Below are 18,954 nucleotides of genomic sequence, written 5' to 3'. Positions count from 1 at the left end.
CAGTTTTACAGGGCATGTTGGCAGCTCCTAATGCTTTTTAGTTTGCCAGCCTCCCTTTACCTTTGCTTTGAGATTCTACCCACAGGTTATGACTGCAGCAATGTGAGGCGAAGAACATAGTACAGTTTTGTACCTACCATAAATGAAGATGTTCGAGGTTCCACATTGCTGCAGTCAATTTCCCTCCCTCCTTCCCCTCTATAGTTTGGGGTTGCTGTGTTTCTTTTGGGATAATTATTCTTTTATTTATGTTGGTTGTTGGGTATTTCTATTTTGGCTATGGCCTTTCCTTTTTAGGCCTTCTGACATCTGGGGCAAGAAAGACTGAGGATATGGCGTCGGTCATGCGCTTAAGTACTACTGCGTACTGACGTCAGTTCTGAGCGACCATGACCGACGCCAGCCTAACACTTTGGTATTCGGGCCGACCGAGGACAGCGGACTACCCACAGGTTATGACTGCAGCAATGTGGATCCTCGAACATCTACATTTATGGTAGGTACAAAACTGTACTTTCATCTCCCTCTTCCAAGTCATACTCCTTTGTCTCTTCGCCTTTCTCTTTCCCTCTCAGCTTGGATGGAAATCACTCGGGATTCCTGGATGATTTCAGTTATTGAAAAAGGATACTTTATGACTTGGAAGACTCTTCCTCTGTTTCAGGGGATACCTCAGCCTCCTTCCAGTCAGTTGCATCTGTTTCCTCTGTTGCTTGCTCAACTTTCCAACCAAGGCATCATTCAGGCTGTTCTTCCAGACCAGCAGGGAAAGGGGTTTTACTCAAGAAAGTTTCTTGTCCCAAGAAAAGATGGTCCTTGGAGGCCTATCGTAGATCTTTTCCCTAGTAAACACTTTCCTGGTGGTGCGTTGTTTCAGGATGCTATGTCTGCAATTTCTTCTTCCCCTGGTTTCTCCTCAAGCTTTCCTAGCTTCTCTGGATCTGAAGGATGCCTATCTGCATATCCCTATTCATCCACAGTTCAGGAAGTTCTTGCATTTCTCTGTGGGTTCTATGCACTTTCAGTTTTCTGCCTTGCCTTTGGTCTTTCCACTGTTCCAAGGGTATTTAGAAAGTGCCTAGCCCTAGTCATTTCCTATTTAAGGCTGAAAGAGCTTCACGTTTACCCATACTTGGACAATCTGTTTTTTCTGGCTAGCAGTCCAGACATTTTACTCCAATACCTGGATCTAGCTATCCCTTTTCTGCAGGGGCTAGGATTCTCAATAAATGTAAAAAAATCAAGTCTAACCCCAAGTCATAATCTCATATTCCTGGAGTGCAGGTTCTGGACAGACTTGATGTTTTTTCTCCCATCAGAAAAAGCAATTTCTCTCATAGCGTACATGGAGTCTCTTCTGCCCCTTTCTTCCATCACGGTCAGGGAGTTTCTGAGACTTCTGGGGTTCATGGCCTCTACAATCCCCATGCTGCCTTTTGCAAAAATTACACATGAAAAAGTTCCAGTGGTTTCTAAAGACAGTTTGGTCCCAACATGCTCATCCTTTGGATGTCTTGATTCCTCTTCTTTCCTGCCTGAAGACAGAGCTCCATTAGTGAATGCAACAACTCAGTCAGAACCCTGACCTGCCACTTCAGGTACCTCAGCCAGCTCCGCAGCTTTTCACAGATGCCTCAGATTTAGGTTGGAGAGCAACCTTTGCTTTCAGGAAAGTACAGGGTCTTTGGTCACCCTCTCAAAAGAACGAGCACATCAACATCAGAGAGATGAGAGCTCTGATTCTAGCCTTGCAGACCTTTCATCCTCTATTCTTGCCAGGACCCCCCTCAAGATTCTTACAGATAATACCACTGTCCTTTATTACATAAACAAGCAGGGGGGCACAAAATCTTGCCTTCTTTGTCACCTAGCCAGCAGAGCATGAGAATTTTGATTCAGTACAAGGTGACATTGTATGCTCTGAACCTCTGCTCTCTTCAGAACTCGATGGCAGATGTATTAAGCAGATCCATGACACAATCCCACGAGTGGATGCTTCATAGGGATGTGTTCCTGGTACTCCAGAAATGGACCTCTTTCCCTCCCCTCTGAACAGACAACTTTCTCTTTTTTGTGCCAGAGTTTCTCATCCTCAGGCTTGGAAAGTGGATGCTCTATACTTCTCATGGAAGGTGATTTTTTTATGCATTCCCCCCTTCCCTTTAATTCAAAAAGTCCTGTTGAAACTTCTACAGGACAAAACAAAAATCTTGCTACTGACCCCCTTTTGGCCAAGACAGCAGTGGTTCCCTCTTCTTCTGCAGTTAGCTAAGGGTCATAACTACAAGTTACCTCACCTGATGGACCTACTCACTCAGGACAAGAGTTCCTTGATTCACCCACATTTGTCAACTCTGCAAATGACCTTGTGGCTGATCAACTTTTGATCCCTTTCAGACACCTGTTTTCTAAGGAAGTGCTTCTGGTTTTGCAGGAGGCCAGGAAACCCAATACTACAAAATCTTAACATTTCCAAGTGGAGAAGATTTTCTATCTGGTGCCAAAAAAGAAAAGAGGATCCCCTCTTTGTACGTTTTCCTTTAGTGCTTTCTTACTGTGTGAGTTGCTTAACAGTGGCCTTTCCTACTACTCAAAGTCCACTGTTCTGCTTTGTCTGCTTGCTTGCCGTTAACTCTCCCATTAGCTTCCAGGCTAGAGGCTAAGCTTTTTCTTAAAGGCATCCTACACATGAAACCTCCCAGGAAACCAGTTCCTCCTCCTTGGGAACTTAACTATGTGTTAGAGAAGCTTACTCAGGCCCCTTTTGAACCAGTGGCCTCCCTCCACTTCTTTAAAGTTTTGCACATGGAAAACAATACTTCTAGTAGCCTTAACCTCTAGTAGGAGGGTCTCTGAAATTCGGGCATTGATGGCTTTGCCTCCCTTTTTGGTCTTTCACAAGGGCAGGGTATCTTTGAGAATGAATCCATCCTTCATGCCTAAAATGGTGAATGAGCTGTCTCTTAATCAGTCCATCCAGTTGCCTACTTTCTTCCCTTCACCTCAATCCCCTAGTGAGAGGACTCTGCATTCTTTAGATGTACATAGACAACTCAGATTTTACCTTGACAAAACTAAATCTATTAGGAAGTCTGTTCAACTTTTTGTGTCCTTTTATCCCAGGACGTGCCTGTTTCCAAACAAACTATCTCTACATGTATCTCTAAGGCTGTTGTGTTTTCTTATTTTTTTCATTGGATATCCTTATCTTCCATTAAGCCCCATTCCACCAGATCATTTGCTTCCTCAGGGGCTTTCTTCAAAGGCCAAGATGCTCACTTCATTTTGGAAGCTCCCACCTGGTCATCTGTTCATACTTTTACAAAGCATTACAAGTTGGACACTATCTCCAGATCCAGGGCAGGATTTGCCAGGGGAGTTCTGCATGGATTTGTGGAAATTGCTTCTTCATAGTCTTCCTCTGCTCCATCCTCCTCCCTGGGTTCCCTTTGAACTTTTTCACTCTCCCATATGTAAAGAATACTGCAACATTGAATAGAAGGACATAGAATAGTTGTGTAAAATCTTACCATAACTATAGATGTCTTCTGTTCTATGTTGCAGTATTCTATCCCACCCACATTCTCCCTACAACTTGTTCCTTCCCAAGATGGCTACCCTTCAGGTTCCCTTTGGATTTCTTTTCCTAATGGGGCTAACTTATTCTGAAGATTTTACGTGCGGACGTCATCTTTGCCTTTGTGCGACGTCCCACATATAAGCAGTGGCTTTAAGCTTTTATATACAGGCCGGACGTCGGGTTCTTGGGCGGAATACAACCCATATGTAAAGAATACTGCAACATAGAAGAGAAGGACAGCTATGGTTATGGTAAGATTTTAAACAACTATTCTATCTCTTTCGCTTCTAACAAATGGGAACAAAGAGTGTATAAAATAAATTGTCCAGATGGTTATCAGATTGTATTTCATTTACATATACTTTGATGAACAAGTATTTGCCAGTCAGGCCTAAAGCCCATTCTATAAGGTCTCTCACTACTTCAGTGCCCTTTTTCAGAAATTCTTCTGTAGATGAAATTTACCTTGCAGCAACTTTGTCTATATTGTACACCTTTGCCAAATACTTTAAGTTGGACATATTATCCAGATCCAGGGCTTTCTTTGGAGCAACAATCCCAAAGTGCATCTGTCGTTATCCACCCAGGTTTGCAAGTAGCTTGGGATTCAGACCCATCAGTTGAATCACATGGAGTGGATGAATAAGATACAGAAGTTATGTACTTACCATACAAGCTGGATCCTTTCATCCTAGTCCATCCAATATGATATCCCTCCCTCCATCCTACATCAAAATTTTAATTTCCTGAGGACTTAGTAGACTATCCTAAAGCTCTTCTGCCTGTTTCTCCTTATTTCTTCATGCGTCATTGTATTCTGTTATTTGTGAACAAACTTGATCAGAACAGAGTTAGTACTCCGGGATTATGTGAGGGAAAGATCCTAAAGGAGCTCGAGGCTTGGAGAACTAGCAGGATCATATTGGAGCAGACAGGCAGCTTGGTACCCATCAGTCATATTGGACACACTACCTTGATAGGATCCAGTGTTTTGGTAAGTACATAATTTCCATTTCTTGTTCTTTTGATGGATTCACTGTAGATGAGTGTTGTGATGATCTGGAAAGTTCATGGTGGAAATATTAGAGGACATTCTTTGTCTCTTGATTATGAAACATTCATTTGAGGTAACTAAATATTATCACTTCCCATTCTTCCTACTAAGATATGTAGCAGGATGTTCCTCAGCTCCAGTCATTCGGGACCTCATGGTTCCAAAATCTACATCTGGGGCATCTGCATATCCTGTAAAAAAAAAAAAATAGTTATGTCAAGAACTGGATGTGCACGGAGGACTGGTTTGTGAGAGAGATAATGTGCCTGTTCTACCTCAAAGTCCATTTCTCACTTGTAGGGCACTGAATCTTTGTCAAGTCTTTGAGAGGGCTACCAAGGTAGGAAAGTAAGATAGTAAATATCTAGTACCACCTTGACATACCCAAGGTCCATATCTGTGTCTTGGTCATTGGCTGAGGGTAGTAGCCCTTGTTGGCCTCCATGTTTTCCAGTTATGGCTTCACAGTTACTTTCCTTTAATCCTTCTGAAATACTGGCCCTATTCCATGTAATTTATTCACTTGTCTGCATTATCTGCAAATGTGATCTCCTCCAGGGAGTCAACTATTATTTATAATTTAAGTGAATGGGATGCCCTTCCTTTAGATGACAACATCCTTCAAATATGATTCTGCATAGTAGAGTTTTTATTTGTCTGAGCTTGATCATCAATTGCTGATACATTTATCCCATATGTGGGAGTCTGCTGTCAATACCTCTTTGTTGATGTACTTTTCTGATTCCTATATCTCATTTACTTAATTTGCTTATGACATTGGCTAGGTATCAATTCATAAAGTAGTAGTACATGTAGACACCATTGATCTATCAGAGGAGACGGCTGAGATCAGCAAATGGAATAAAGGATGTGCCAGAGTTGTCAGGAGTGGAGGCTGGAAATAGCATTTTTTAGTGTTACGTATTCCAGGTACCACCACATAGAGGAAGGAGAGTATTAAATAGTGTAATGATTAGCTACAGCAGTGGACAGCGGAGAAAGGCTTATGACTGGTAGGAGAATGGGGTGGGAGTTGACAGAGTGACCAGCTGTATATAGCTGTGCAAGGGACAGTCTTCATCTTATTCCAGAAGGGGCATTGGAGCTTAATCCGGGGTTAGAAGGGTACATCTCAGTATTCATACTTTTAAACTAAGGTGGAATGGTGGAGGAAGGGAAAGAGGGTGACAGAAGCAGAAGGGAGCATAGGTTCCTAGCCAGTAGAAAGAAGGTAAAAAGAGATACAGAGCATAGCAGAGGAACAAACAAAGGTAATGTAAGCCATGACTAGGTACCCTTTCTCTGCAGTGATAGGATTCTGGCTAGGAATATGGTTGAATTGTAATTAGTGATGCAGTTGGATAGAGTGGATATTGCTGGTTTCATGGATAAATGGGCTGGTGACTGCTGGGGGTGGAATATGGGGATGCCTGTGTATAGCTTAGTCAAGAGTGACAGGGAAAGAAGAGATGGGAGTAGAGTAGCAGTCTAAGGCATCATTTCAGAGTTTGAGAGGAGAAGAAGGAAAGACAACAATCCAGGAGTGAAACAAGGGTGCAGCTGGGGATAGAAGTAAGATTAAGTACACTGGTGGTTAAGGTAGAGGAATGAAGGAGCTGGTGGATTAATAGAGTGCATTAACTACCAGACATAACAGCTGAGGGGGATGAGACAGTGGAGGAGAAATTAAGATTGGGTTCAGATGAAGAGGTTAATACTTATGGAGATACGAGTCTACGATGAGTAGGTTGGGAGATTCCAAATGGAGCTGAATGGGAGTTGATTAAGGTCCTGGACTATGAGGGTTCCTGCTAATTGAGTAGGGCTGTACCAGAAAGGGTAGATTTCTGGATGTGGTCATAAACAATGCATAGACAAGGGTTCTGCAACCTGTGGCTCTTCCACCCCTCTGCAGTGGTTCCCTGTAGCTTTGAAAAATAATGGCCACTCTGCCATATGACACACACACACACACACAGCGATTGAGCAATCCCAATAAAAATCTCAACAAAGGAGCAAAAATAGGGACGGATATTAAATATTGTTCTTATAAACGTAGTTCTTTTATATACAGTGTAATAATTATATATAAAACTGAATACACTGTTATCTTCATTTTATGGGTCAGATATGTTTTGTGGCTCGAGATGAATTTTATTTGGTAGGGGAAGGGCCAAAATGGCTCTTTTGATAGTGAAGGTTGCAGACCCCTGGCATAGACTATTATGAATGTCTAAATTAAGTTGCAGTTTGGCACGAGAGATCCTGACACTGTGTGGTTTAGAGTAAGGAGATGTGTGAGAATACAAAAAAACTAATTTGCTGGTGTAAAATTTTTAAAAGAGTGGATTATGCTATATGTGAGGTGTTCAAGGGGAGTTAGGATACTGGGAGCAAATTAGGCAAGTAAAACTGGGAATGGGTTGGGATGAGGTGCTTAGGGCTGTGATGAAGGGTGTGATGAAGAATCAAAAAGAGAAGAGGGACAATATGACTGCATAGGATTCTGAGGCTAGCAATTAGAGCAAAAGATAGGACAAAAGGTAGGTTGAGAGAAGGGGGTGGCAGAGAAGGAATACTACAAAGAGGCTAAGGGCATTAAAGGCTAAGATGGTAAATTTCTAGCAGAAAGAATGAAAGAAAGAAGGGAAGGACGGAAGTGACCAAGCTTAACCAAGATGATAGGGGGAAACCACAAACAACTGGAAGAGCAGTGGCACAGAATGAATACATTACTTCAGTCTTCAGAAAGGAAAGCAGGTGGAAGCAAGACAGAATAGGGAGAAGAGTGAACAGACACCAGGATAGAGAGGGATAAGATTTAGAGGTAACTTGGTTCCTTAGGAAGATGAAACTTAATGAGCAGATGGCCAGCTTCCGTGAATCCTCAAAAATCTGACCTCCTGATGAATATGTTCACAGATCACTGGCTAATGCAGAACCACTAGATGACTGTAAGTCAGTGGTTGTGGTACCCTTGTATGAGGGAGCAGAACAAAAGCTCAGCCCAGGGAGCAACAGAAAATCCTGAAGGGAAGCTTGGTAGCATTTCCCAAGGCAACAGTCTCCAGGAAAGCAGTCAACATGGGCTCATGGCTTGAAGGAACTATCAGTTAAGGCTGATCCAGTTTTATGACTTTGCTGTAGATGAATTTCACATGAGACTACAAGCGGATGTGGTCTAACTTGACATCAGCAAATCCTTAGAGATTCTCCCACACAACTGACTGATGGTCTTACTCCCATCCCTGCAATCTTCCTAAGATTGAGGACTCTACAGCTATATAACAAAGTGTTAGGACATAGGCAGATGTGTTGAGAGGGAGATTGTCATTAAATAGGAAAATAACTAGTTCAGCATAACAGAGGTCAGTCCAGAGTCCAGGTGCTCTTCAATGCATTTGTCTATGTATATTTGAGAAAGATCAGCCTGTTTGCTAATGATTCAAAGTTAACAGGTGCAGTAGTGAAGGATGGGGGAAGAGTCTAGAAAAATACTTGGAAAGGCTAAGCAAGTTGGCGGAAGTGGGGTATTTGAGACACAATGCAAAGTGACTTCTGCAGGTGATTTTCCTAAGATACCTCTAGCGACATATCCAGGCATCCAATATCACCCATACATATTTACAATAGTAATTATAATACCATGTTACATACAAGCTTTTGAAAGATTTAATTTTAAAGTTTACATGAAAGGCAAAGTGGATATATGTCTATCCATCAAAGACCAAAGTAATGAACAACATGTATTGTCAAACATGCCATTTATCGAGCCATTCTAAGATCGCATTACCATAGGGATAAGGAAATTTGCCTTTTCTTCACTGTAGTGCGATCTCTGAGTTGTTATATTTAATTAGCAGGGGGTGTCATCTTCTCTAAGGAACCAGGTTACCTCTAAACCTAATTAGCAGGGGGTGTCGGGGGACACAGCCCCCCACATGAGGAGGTTTCAGTGAATGGCATTTACGATGTAATGCCATTCGATGCTTTTACTCTTCAATGAATAACCATAGACCCAGGCAAAACAGCTGTATTGACACTTGATCTCAGTCTAGTGCAACTAAAAAGGTATTAAATCTTGTCCATATACGAGTGTCACTATACCTCTCACTATCTTAGCACAAGAAATCTGGGCAAAGCAAAAATAATGGGGGGACAAAGGTGCAAGAATGAGGACAGATTTTAAATATTGCTCTTACAAACTTAGAATGGTGCTAAAATAGTAGGTTTTGAATCAGAATGCATTTTTGAGTGATATAAAGTCTGCAACTCAAATCCATCCATCCATAACCCCCTTTTTCCATTTTTGCACATAGGATCAAAGTGTCACTTCAACAGGGACAATCATATAGAACTAAGGTTTACACTGAATAGCTAGCCCTGCCACTGTAGTTTTTTCACATCACACACTTGCACACACACTCACACCCATGGCCAACTTAGTGTCCAAGCCACCTACTGCGTGTCTTTGGAATGTGGGAGGAAACCAGAGCACCCAGAGGAAACCCATGTGAACACAGGAAGGACATGCAGACTCTGCACTCAAATTTAGGTCTTTATTTAATGGCTTCAGTCCTTGGTAGTTTGCCAGAAAATCACACTTTTTATGAGTAAAAATATCTGGGCATTCTGTGAAACTTTGGATATTTCAGAGGTGTAAGTGTCACATATCTATTTCTTTAAACATATCAGTAATCATGTAACACATCTTCATGAATAAAATGCTGCTGTTTGTGAAGCTTTAGTGATTACTGAGATATTCTTAGCTGTTTGCAAACATTACAAACTTTAGCCTTTACTTTATTGTGGCTTACAAAATCCAGTTTAAGATCTAGTATCTGTTAAATATGACAACAGTAAAGATTAGTTTGTGCTACAGTCTGAAGTTTATTCTTCTTTTAGTAACACTTATAGTACTGGGGATATAACCACTTGAATGATCTGTAGCAAACCATAGCCATAATGTGAATTTTGTCAAAAGGCTTAGGATGTAACCATTCAAAGTTAGAAAACAAGCTTGTAGAGCTATGTTGAAGAGAGTGAGTTTAAGCCACAGCAACCTTGATGTGACGTTTCAACTGAGAGAGTGGAACTGGTGGCAACAGAGAAGGAAAAGAATCTGACAGTGCTGATTACACTTGGATTAATGTACTGGGAGAAGAGTAAGAAGGGCATTGGCAGCAACAGATAGAATCAGGCTAAGGTAAATTTGTAAATACAGCAAGAAAAACAGCAACTGCAACCAATCCACTTTAGTCTTTATTAAGCGCTTTTCTTCCAGTTTTTAACCAGAACTTTTTCAGATAAAATTTGTTCAAACAGAATTCCATTTAAAACCATCAGTTACTCAGTCATATGACTTGTAAATAACCAATAATCTATCTCTAAATTGTTAATGTTAGATAAGGGGGGAACCAACTACAGGTCCTCAAAATACATTTATTTGATCAAGTAAAATCACGGTTGAGCACTTTTGTCTATTTACACAGACATCATCAGAACCATGAATGAAAAAATCTTCAGGTTTTCATAACTACATGAACATGGCGCTGCATTATACCCTGGTTTCCAGAGATATTGAACTTATTTTGCGGAAGAACTGGTTTGCGTTGCAGTGTGATGAGGAAATCAAATTTAATTTTGTGGAACCCCCCCCCGCTTTCACTTGCAAAAAATAAACCTAATATGAAATGCCTCCTAGAAGAAAAACAGGGCAGACAGTAGGGGACTATAAAACACAAGGAAGTGTGGACATTGTTACCAATTCCCATTCGTAGACACCTGTTATCAAGGCCCTTTGTTGAACACAATTGTTGGTATAATGACTGGTGGTACATACAACTGTGCAACACAGCGTGGGCTATCTGGCCACATGTACTTCATGTTCTGCTTTTTACATAGGCAAAACCAAAAATGCCTTGAATAATTGAATATACCAACACACTTACAGCATACAGTGACAAGACAAAACGAGTGCACTGGCAAGGCATTCCACTATATGTCCAGGGTTCAACAAATTAATTTTTTTAGTACTTAAACACCAGGAAATGTTTTGGCAACTTAGACTGGATGCAGCCAATACACCTGGTCTCAATGACGGCATTTTAATCATTAGTGAATTGAGAAAACGAGCCAGTATATTGTGATGGCTGCTCTTGGTTTTATGTGAGGTTATCATATTTTATTTTGTTTTAGTTCAGTGTATTTTCTCAATGCCAAACTAATATTTTTTTTCTAATTTTCTGCTAGTTTTTTTCAGCTTTTTCTTGGGGCATCTTCCACATGCTCAAACCATTAATTACAAGTCTGAGCCTCATGCCTTTCACAGCTTTCCTGATGTTGACAACAGAGCTGCTCTGTGGGCTTTCGAGGATCGATGATTGGCTTGTGCTGTTTCTTTGCTGGGCAGATAAGATCCCTTTTGGGAAAAACCTTCCACATTAAAAAAAATAGTTTAAATGTATTTTCATGCTTTGGAAAATTATTTTTAATCTAGTTTTATACAAATGGGGTCTGAAGATTATTCGTCAAGGTTACAGATGGCAGTGGGAGGAAATTCCTCCTTTCCAGGGAGTAATCCCTCATCCACCAGACCAGACTCCACTATTTCTCCCTGCCCTTCAACACTTGTTGTCTCAGGGACTGATGGAGCTAGTTCCTCCTTCACAGGTGGGAAGGGTTTTTGGATGTTTTTGGTGCCAACGAAAGAAAATGCTTGTAGACTAGTCCTGCATCTTTCTTTCCTAAACCAATTTGTGATAGTGCCCAAGTTTGAAATGCTGTCACTTCACAACCCGCTATCCGTTCATCTCCTCATTTAGGTTTCCTAATAACACTAGATTTAAAAGATGCTTAGAATCACATCCCTGTTCATCCAGACTTCAGGCATTTCTTAAGGTTCTGTGCATCTGGATCACACTATCAGTTCTCTTCCCTACTCTTTGGACTATCTACTCCACCAAGAATGTAAGTGTCTAGCTCAACTTATAGGTCATTGCAGCCTAAGGGTATCCACGTTATTTCATATTTAGATGACTTGCTTACCTTTAGAGTCTTTTCAGGAACCTCTCACTAGGGTGAAAGATCTCATACACAAGCTGGGATTCGAGAGAATGTTTAAAAGTCTTTTTTGACTCCTTCACACAGGATTATGTTCCTGGGATGTCTGCTAGACATCGCAGTTCAAAGAATTTTTCTTCCTTTTCTATGATATCTAGGATCGTCCACTCAGACTTTCGTCACTGCGAGGGAATACCTTAGGATTTTGGTTCTCATGGCATATACCCCTGGCAAGACTCCACATGAGAAAGATACACTGGTACCTGATGTCTGTTTGGCCCCAGCACCAACACCCATTATCTTTTCAAGTCCCAGTTTTGGGGGCTGTTAGAAGATAAATCACTTGGTGGAGACAGGAAATATCCCAAATTCCAGGTCCCCCCACACTCCAAAGAAATCAGTCGCCACAGACTTCTCAGACTTTGCTTGGGGAGCAGTTTCAGGAGTGATAAAACTACAAAGTGTATGTGTATGGGACACCAAGGAGAGATGCAAGCACATGAATATAAAGGAGATGCTTGTCCTCATCAGGCCACTCAGATATTATCTTTAGTCTCCTGGACCTCTTCAAGTTGTTACAGACAATATCACAGTCATGTTGTACATCAACAAGAAAGGGAGAATCAGGTTGTACCCCCTTTGCTGTGAAGCCATATCCTATGTTAATATGACTAGTATGCACAGTCTCACCGTATAGGTATCCTACTTCAAGTCGGTGCAAAATTATTGTGTGGCAGAAAAGCTAAGCAAGACAAAGGCAGACCATCATAAATGGAAACTAGATCAAGGAATCTTCCAGTATTTGATCTGATCCATCTGTGAGGAGTTCCTCAAGTATACCAGTTTGCCTCCTCTCTAAACAATCAACTGGCCAACTTCTGCTCCAAGACTTCTTGCAAGAAGGCATGGAAGACCGATGCCTTTTCTTTTCCTTGGAAACGAATGTTCCTGTATGTCCTTTCCATTGATATCTAGGATACTTCTGAAGATTCAGTAGGAATCCCCTAAGATCATTCTAGTTCTCTCTTAATTTGGAATTGGCCGATGGCTATTACCAACGGCTTCTACTCAGAAAAGAACAGGGTTGTTTGATATACCCCGACCCCAATGAACTTCAACTGATTGTCTGAATGATAGGGTCTTGATTCTGTTTAGGCACCTGTTTACTGATGATTTGCAGCAGGTACTAATGGAGGCTAGAAAGCCTACTACTAGAAAATCATATATTAACAAATGGAAAAAGTTTTCTAGTTGGTGCCAACAACATAACCAACACCCATTCATGGCTAGTGTTTCTTTGGTTTTACAATATTTTTGAGTTACTATTCTGTGGCCTTTCTCACTTCTTCATCAAGGTTCATTTATAAGCCATTGCAGCATGTCTGTCTGTGGATTCTCCTCTTGAAAGGTATTTTTATGTCAGAATGCTTTTGCAGAAGAAGCCTCCAAGAAAACTGGTGTCTGCTTCTTGGGATCTTAATTGTGTTAGAGAAGCCAACACTTGCTTCATTTCAACCAGCTAATCTGAGTGACTATAGGTTCTTAACTATTTTACTTACTGCTCTGACCTCTGCAAGAAGGGTATCTAATTTGCAAGGTTTTATTTTGAGTCAACCCTATCTTATTTAAATAGAGAAGGGTTTTCATTGAGAACCAATCCATCTTTTATGCCTAAAGTGGTATCCAGGTTTACTTAAAAAGCCAAACTATCCATCTCCCTCTTTTCTTTCCTGGACGTAAAAATGAGAGAGAGAGAGAGAGGATACATTATATCTTGGATTTCTGCAGACAACTCTGGTACTATCTTGACAGAATAAAACTCTTTAAGATCTTTGGATCAGTTGATCATTTATTGTGAAGGTAAGAAGAAAGGCCAGCCTGTGTCGAAACAGACTATTTCCAAATGGTTGTCTCAGGATACTACCTTTTGTTATTCTCACAACAAAAATACTCTAGGCAGGGTCAAGGCTCACTCTTCTAGGGCCTTGGCTTCATCTGTAGCTTTTTTGAATGGGTTGCATTCCAAAAGTATTCTAGAAGCAGCAAATTGGTCCTCTGTACATTCTGTTACAAAGCACGACAAGCTTGATTCCTTCTGTAGGTCTGGGTCAGACTTTGCTAGGACCATTCTCCAGGGGCTCCTAGACCTTTCCTCTTCAATCTCCCAAATGTACTAAGTATAATCTACCCATATAGCTAAGGCTACTGTAGCAGTGATCAATATGATGAACTTGGTACAGTTATGTAAGTAAACTAACAATAGTAGTAGATGTTAGAATTATCATTGCTGAAGTAACCATTCACTCCCTCCGTCCTCCCTGTGTTTTTTTTTATTATGCCAGGGTGTGTATATATGGATACAATTTGGACTCCAGCTATGTGTTCGCAGTGGCCAGCCTTCCTCTCTCAGTTGGCTTGAAAGCTCTGAAGGGTTTGGTGCTGAAACCTGTGATTTTAGGCAATGTAACAGTTTGAGCACGTTAGGTAACTTTGGAAGCTTCCGGCTGTTTTAACATTGCTTGGGCTCTCCATTCCCTCTGCTGAGCATAAATTTGGCTGTAGATTAATACTTTTTGTTACAAGGCAGACTTATGACACTGTAGAAGAAGTAAATGAAAGTCAGCATCTGAATAATCTCGACAGATAGGTTCAACAGAAGTACGTTTGATGTGGTTCTTCAATACTGTATCAGTAGTGGAATCTTTAACGTTTCCTTTTTGAAGTACAGTAGTCAGTTTATTAGTAAGAAAGGGGAGAGGTAAAAATCTGTTCATTCCAAAAGCTTTAGTGTATTTTTTGTATGGAACCAGTTTGCTTTTACTGTTTGACATTCATACTTAAAGTTGTAGAGATCTAGGTATGCTAGGTATTGGTATCTACTTTTGCTCTTATTAATTCTATTAAATGTGTCTTTATACCTAGGTAACATCAGAATAATTGCAACATTTCTATTATGGCTTTTGCCTTAAGGAATATGTTCCATCTGCAGCCAGTACTTTATAAATCTCTGCCACTTTTTGTAAGGTTGCAATTAGAAAGCAGTGGGAGACCTACAGCTGTGTTCCTGAATTACTGCAGGCAACATGGGGCCCAGCAAGCTATTCAGGCCAGATTTCTAGCTACCAAGAAAAGCAAAGGTAATCATGCTGCCTTTTGGTACTTAAATTAAGTAGTGTTCTGTCAAGAACTGTTACATCTTTGAAAACTACAGCATAAAAGTAATCCTGCTATCTGCACTTTTATTATAAATGCTTGCATACTGACAACTGCTAGAAGTTTGTTATGGGTTCTCTTGTTTCCTTTAGTGCTTTGGATCTTTGTTAATTATATTATATTTTGCCTCTTAACTCTGTAAAGGATGTATGGGCATGCCATAGATGTAATTCATTTGTTATGCTTTATAAAACTCAATGGAGACCATATATATGTATCTGTCTGTGTACTTACAGAAACATAGCATATTATTTTTATACACCTTTGCATCTAATGCACCATGTTAAAAACATATAGAAATACAGTGAAACTATTACCTGTTGCATGTTCTTCCCCTGAAGGCATAAACTTGTACATTACTGCTTACTAAGATAACGTACAAATCACAAAATGATTACAGCAGAAAATGCATACTGTATAAAGTAGAAAGCATAACACAACTGCTTCAGATAAATGCAGTGTTAGTTTTATCTGTCCCCCTACATTTTGTCATGTCAGAATTGGTTAAAGCTACTGCCAGTTGGAACAGTCTGGTTGAAGCTTCATCCAGATGTAAAGGGAAAAATATGTAAGGGGACAATACCCCTTCCAATCCACCTCCATTAAGTTCACAGTCTCACAGCTGCAGAGGAAAATAAGAAGTCCCAAAACTGTGAATCAGTATCATTGCACAAACAGAAACCTTACCAAGAGTGATTACTTTTGGATAGCAGAGATCAGTGAATTACAGACTAGGCAAGACTACTTGATGATTTGAGCCCTTATCTGTTTTACACTTAACTAAGAGTAAGGAAACTATTTTTAATAACTGTGTATAATTTTTAGTGCAATTTATTTAAGCATTAACCTATGACTGGATGTGGGGTAATGCTGGATTTTCCTATGGCTGATGTGGTTTGATCATGAGGTCAAAGCCCAAGTGATCAAACGAAGCCAACCGTGGATAAATACAACATTACCCACACTCAGGAGTGCGTTACTGCTGTTATACAAGGACATTATTTAAGAAACAAATTTCTTACCTTTCTTAAATAATGCCTTTGTACAACAGTGTTGTAGTTTTTCTCTGCTCTCTTCTGCCCCCCCCTTTTTTTTTGATGTACTGCACATGTATAAGAATTGCATTCCCACACTTGCACAGTATATCAGTGCTGTCCAAGAGAAGCAATTGAGAAAAGAGAATCCCCATTGCCATTTTTTATATATACTGCTACTCTTAGTGCAAGAAAACTGGACAAAGCTGAACACAGTTGGGGGGAAGGGCAGCAAAGGTCCAAAAATTAGGGACAATATTTTATTGGTCTTATAAACTTAAAGTTACAGGAATGGGAGGTCTTGTATTATCTTATATTTTGTGAAGTATATGAAACCTAAACCTCAATTGTCCGCTATTATTTATTGACTTTTATCCCCAGTGGCTTGCCAGGAAACTACTTTTTTTTTAAATAGGAAAAAGACCAACATTATGGGGCAAAAATGTGCACATTCTGCAAAGAGCTGAGAGGTACAAAAGGCTGGCAAGATTTAAGGAGGTGCAGCAAAGAAATACAAAGAAAATCAGGTACAGTTCTGTTTCTTTACGTTTGCAGAATGTACTTGCTTTTTCTTGTATTTTGCCCTGCCCTGTGTAGAATATTTCAATAGAAAAGTCTGGCCTCTCAATGGTACTTTAGAGGCCAGACTTTTTTCTATTGGCATATGCTTGAATTACAACAGGCATGATGGTTGGGCTGTCCAGTCATTGTGCATGTTTTTGAATGGCAACGAGCCAATTATTTTATAATATAAAATATATAACAGCAATTCTTAGAGCAACAAAAGTCACATACCAGAAGATACATTTGTTGTAATGTCTCTAGTAGAACTTCCTTTCTTTATGAAATTTGATATGAATGTATGAATTATTCTGGGATTTTTATTTTTAACAGGATTTTTAAATATTACAGATAATTTGCACAAATTTGTTGTACAAATGCACCCTTTATGTAGTTATTAGCTAAGATGAAACATCATTTTGCCTACCCATATTTACATAGTAAATAACAAGACTGTGTTCCAAATTTTCTGTACTTCAGTTTGACAAAACAAACACAACAGAATTATTTGTAAGATTTGTTGCATAGTTGGTGATATTAAATGATGAAAGCAACATTGGCTAGCAAATGCTGTTTATATTTAATGCATTTTTAGGCTGCCAAAAGTGGTGGTCAGATTCATACACAGAGTTTTTACTGCTTACAAGATGCAGGGTGGAGGGAAGTTCAACTGTATTGCAACCTTATAATTCGTATACAGACTTGTGCATCTGTCAGTATGCAGTTAGTGTGAAGAAAATAGAAATTAATGGTACATTGAGCTACAGCTTAGTGTACTTTTCAATGGCACTGGCATACTGAGTGCCAGACTGTAAAGGCAGTAGTTGGAGAGGTGGATAATTCTGCTGCAGGGCGTGGCACACAGTATAACAGTCTCTTCCTTCCTGCCAGCATAGTTGGCACAAGAAAGACGAGTGTAGAGAGTTATAAGAATTCATAATGCTCATAATGCAATTGACTTTCACTCCTACAAAGTAATTGTGTGGACAGAGTTAAAAGAAAGGGAGCATTATGCAAAGAAGGTGCATAACATAGCATAATGTTCACCTGCAAAATAAGAGCATCATTGGCTCTGGAAGGAAGTGGACATTGCATGCTACTGAGAGCATTGTGTGCTGAGGGGGCACAGCATGATGAATGCTTTGCCATGCAGAGTAATATCTTTGGTGGTGCTTTGGGCATAATGCAACATAATCTCATTCTTATAATGCAGTTAGTCCTAGAAAGTCATACCTGTAATGTGTTCAGTGAAGGAAGGGAAGCTGTTGCATGTGCTTAGTCACTTTTGCGTACACAGACTTTTAGTTTTATGTGTGTATACCTACTGTTCCTTGCTTGTCTTCCAGATTCAAGTTTTTTTTTTCTACCTCTTATTAGTGGGTTAGGCAGTTACTTCCCCCAGAAGAGAGAATGTGGTGCTCCAGGAGCCTGTAGTCTACCATCATACCATGTCTCCCTCACCATGCTCTGGCAAACCGCAGTGATGCTTTAGGTTTATGCTGTGGCTGAGAAGTAGTGGTGGAATGTGGCCTGAGAGCCACCTTTTCTTATGTGTTGTCAACAGGGAACTTGCTTCTTGTATAGTCCTGTATCCCAAATGCATACATTGTTTTGTCCAGGGAATTAGATGTGCAGTGAATTTTTTGGAGAAATATCTGTCTGTCCTATTGCCATTTTTTATTGCAGAATATTCCTTTATTGAAACAGCAGACAAATCATAACATACTCAAAACATTGTCACATAAAATCAGAAAGTGACAAATACTATCATGTTCGTAAGCACAGTATAGACTAAGGACAATACTCATTCTTCAGTACACATGAAACAGCACTACATTCCCATTTAAACTCTAGCTATGTTTCCCAACTGATATAAAATAATTGACCCCTTGTCATGACAACTGCCCATCTCCACTCTTTTGGATGCTCAGAGCTTAAGTTTGTAAGATAATTGTAATTTAGAAACCAATCTCTTTAATTGTAACTTTGATTGTTGAAAAATAAGCACTTATACCATGGCTAATATAGTGTTATCCATATAGAGGATGAAGCATCTAGATTCAAAGGCTTTGTGGGGATAGCTAACAGCCAAAACTTTAGTTCCTATCTCTGCATAGAGACAATCTGATAAAGAGAAATGGCTAGGAGATAATGTTTTCTGAAAGCATTCAAATGTTTTCCCAACCATGAGAACTTTAAAGATAAGACAAAACCAGACAGCATTTATTAGAAGCACAGGCTGTACCAATCATCTTAGCATGGATAGCCTTTCTTTTAGGTTAACTCAAGTTTGTAAGAATGGCTGTCTGTTTAGAACACTTGTTCCTATTAGGAGGGTAAAACTTCAGGATTTGAAGATGTACATAGTTTTATGTGTTATTAAGTTAATAGGTTTTAGGGAGTATTTGGGGTGTGTTTGTTTTTTTTTTTTTTTTTTTTTTTTTTTTTGA

General features: G+C 39.9%; 1 protein-coding gene across 2 annotated transcripts in view; it reads left to right on the top strand.

Moving 5' to 3' along the window:
* Nucleotides 1–18,954, top strand: part of MRRF (mitochondrial ribosome recycling factor) — a 714,694-nt gene that overhangs the window by 148,269 nt on the left and 547,471 nt on the right. For both annotated transcript variants that reach the window (XM_044058273.1, XM_044058272.1), the window contains exon 2: nucleotides 14,619–14,833. In XM_044058273.1, the coding sequence (XP_043914208.1) occupies nucleotides 14,650–14,833 (184 nt within the window). In that variant the 5' untranslated portion in view covers nucleotides 14,619–14,649. The remainder of the gene's footprint in view (nucleotides 1–14,618; nucleotides 14,834–18,954) is intronic.

The sequence above is a fragment of the Protopterus annectens genome, chromosome 16.part0 (assembly GCF_019279795.1).
Source record: "Protopterus annectens isolate FY-2018-M chromosome 16.part0, PAN1.0, whole genome shotgun sequence".
NCBI lineage: Eukaryota > Metazoa > Chordata > Ceratodontiformes > Protopteridae > Protopterus > Protopterus annectens.
This window is presented reverse-complemented; position numbering and strand designations above follow the sequence as displayed.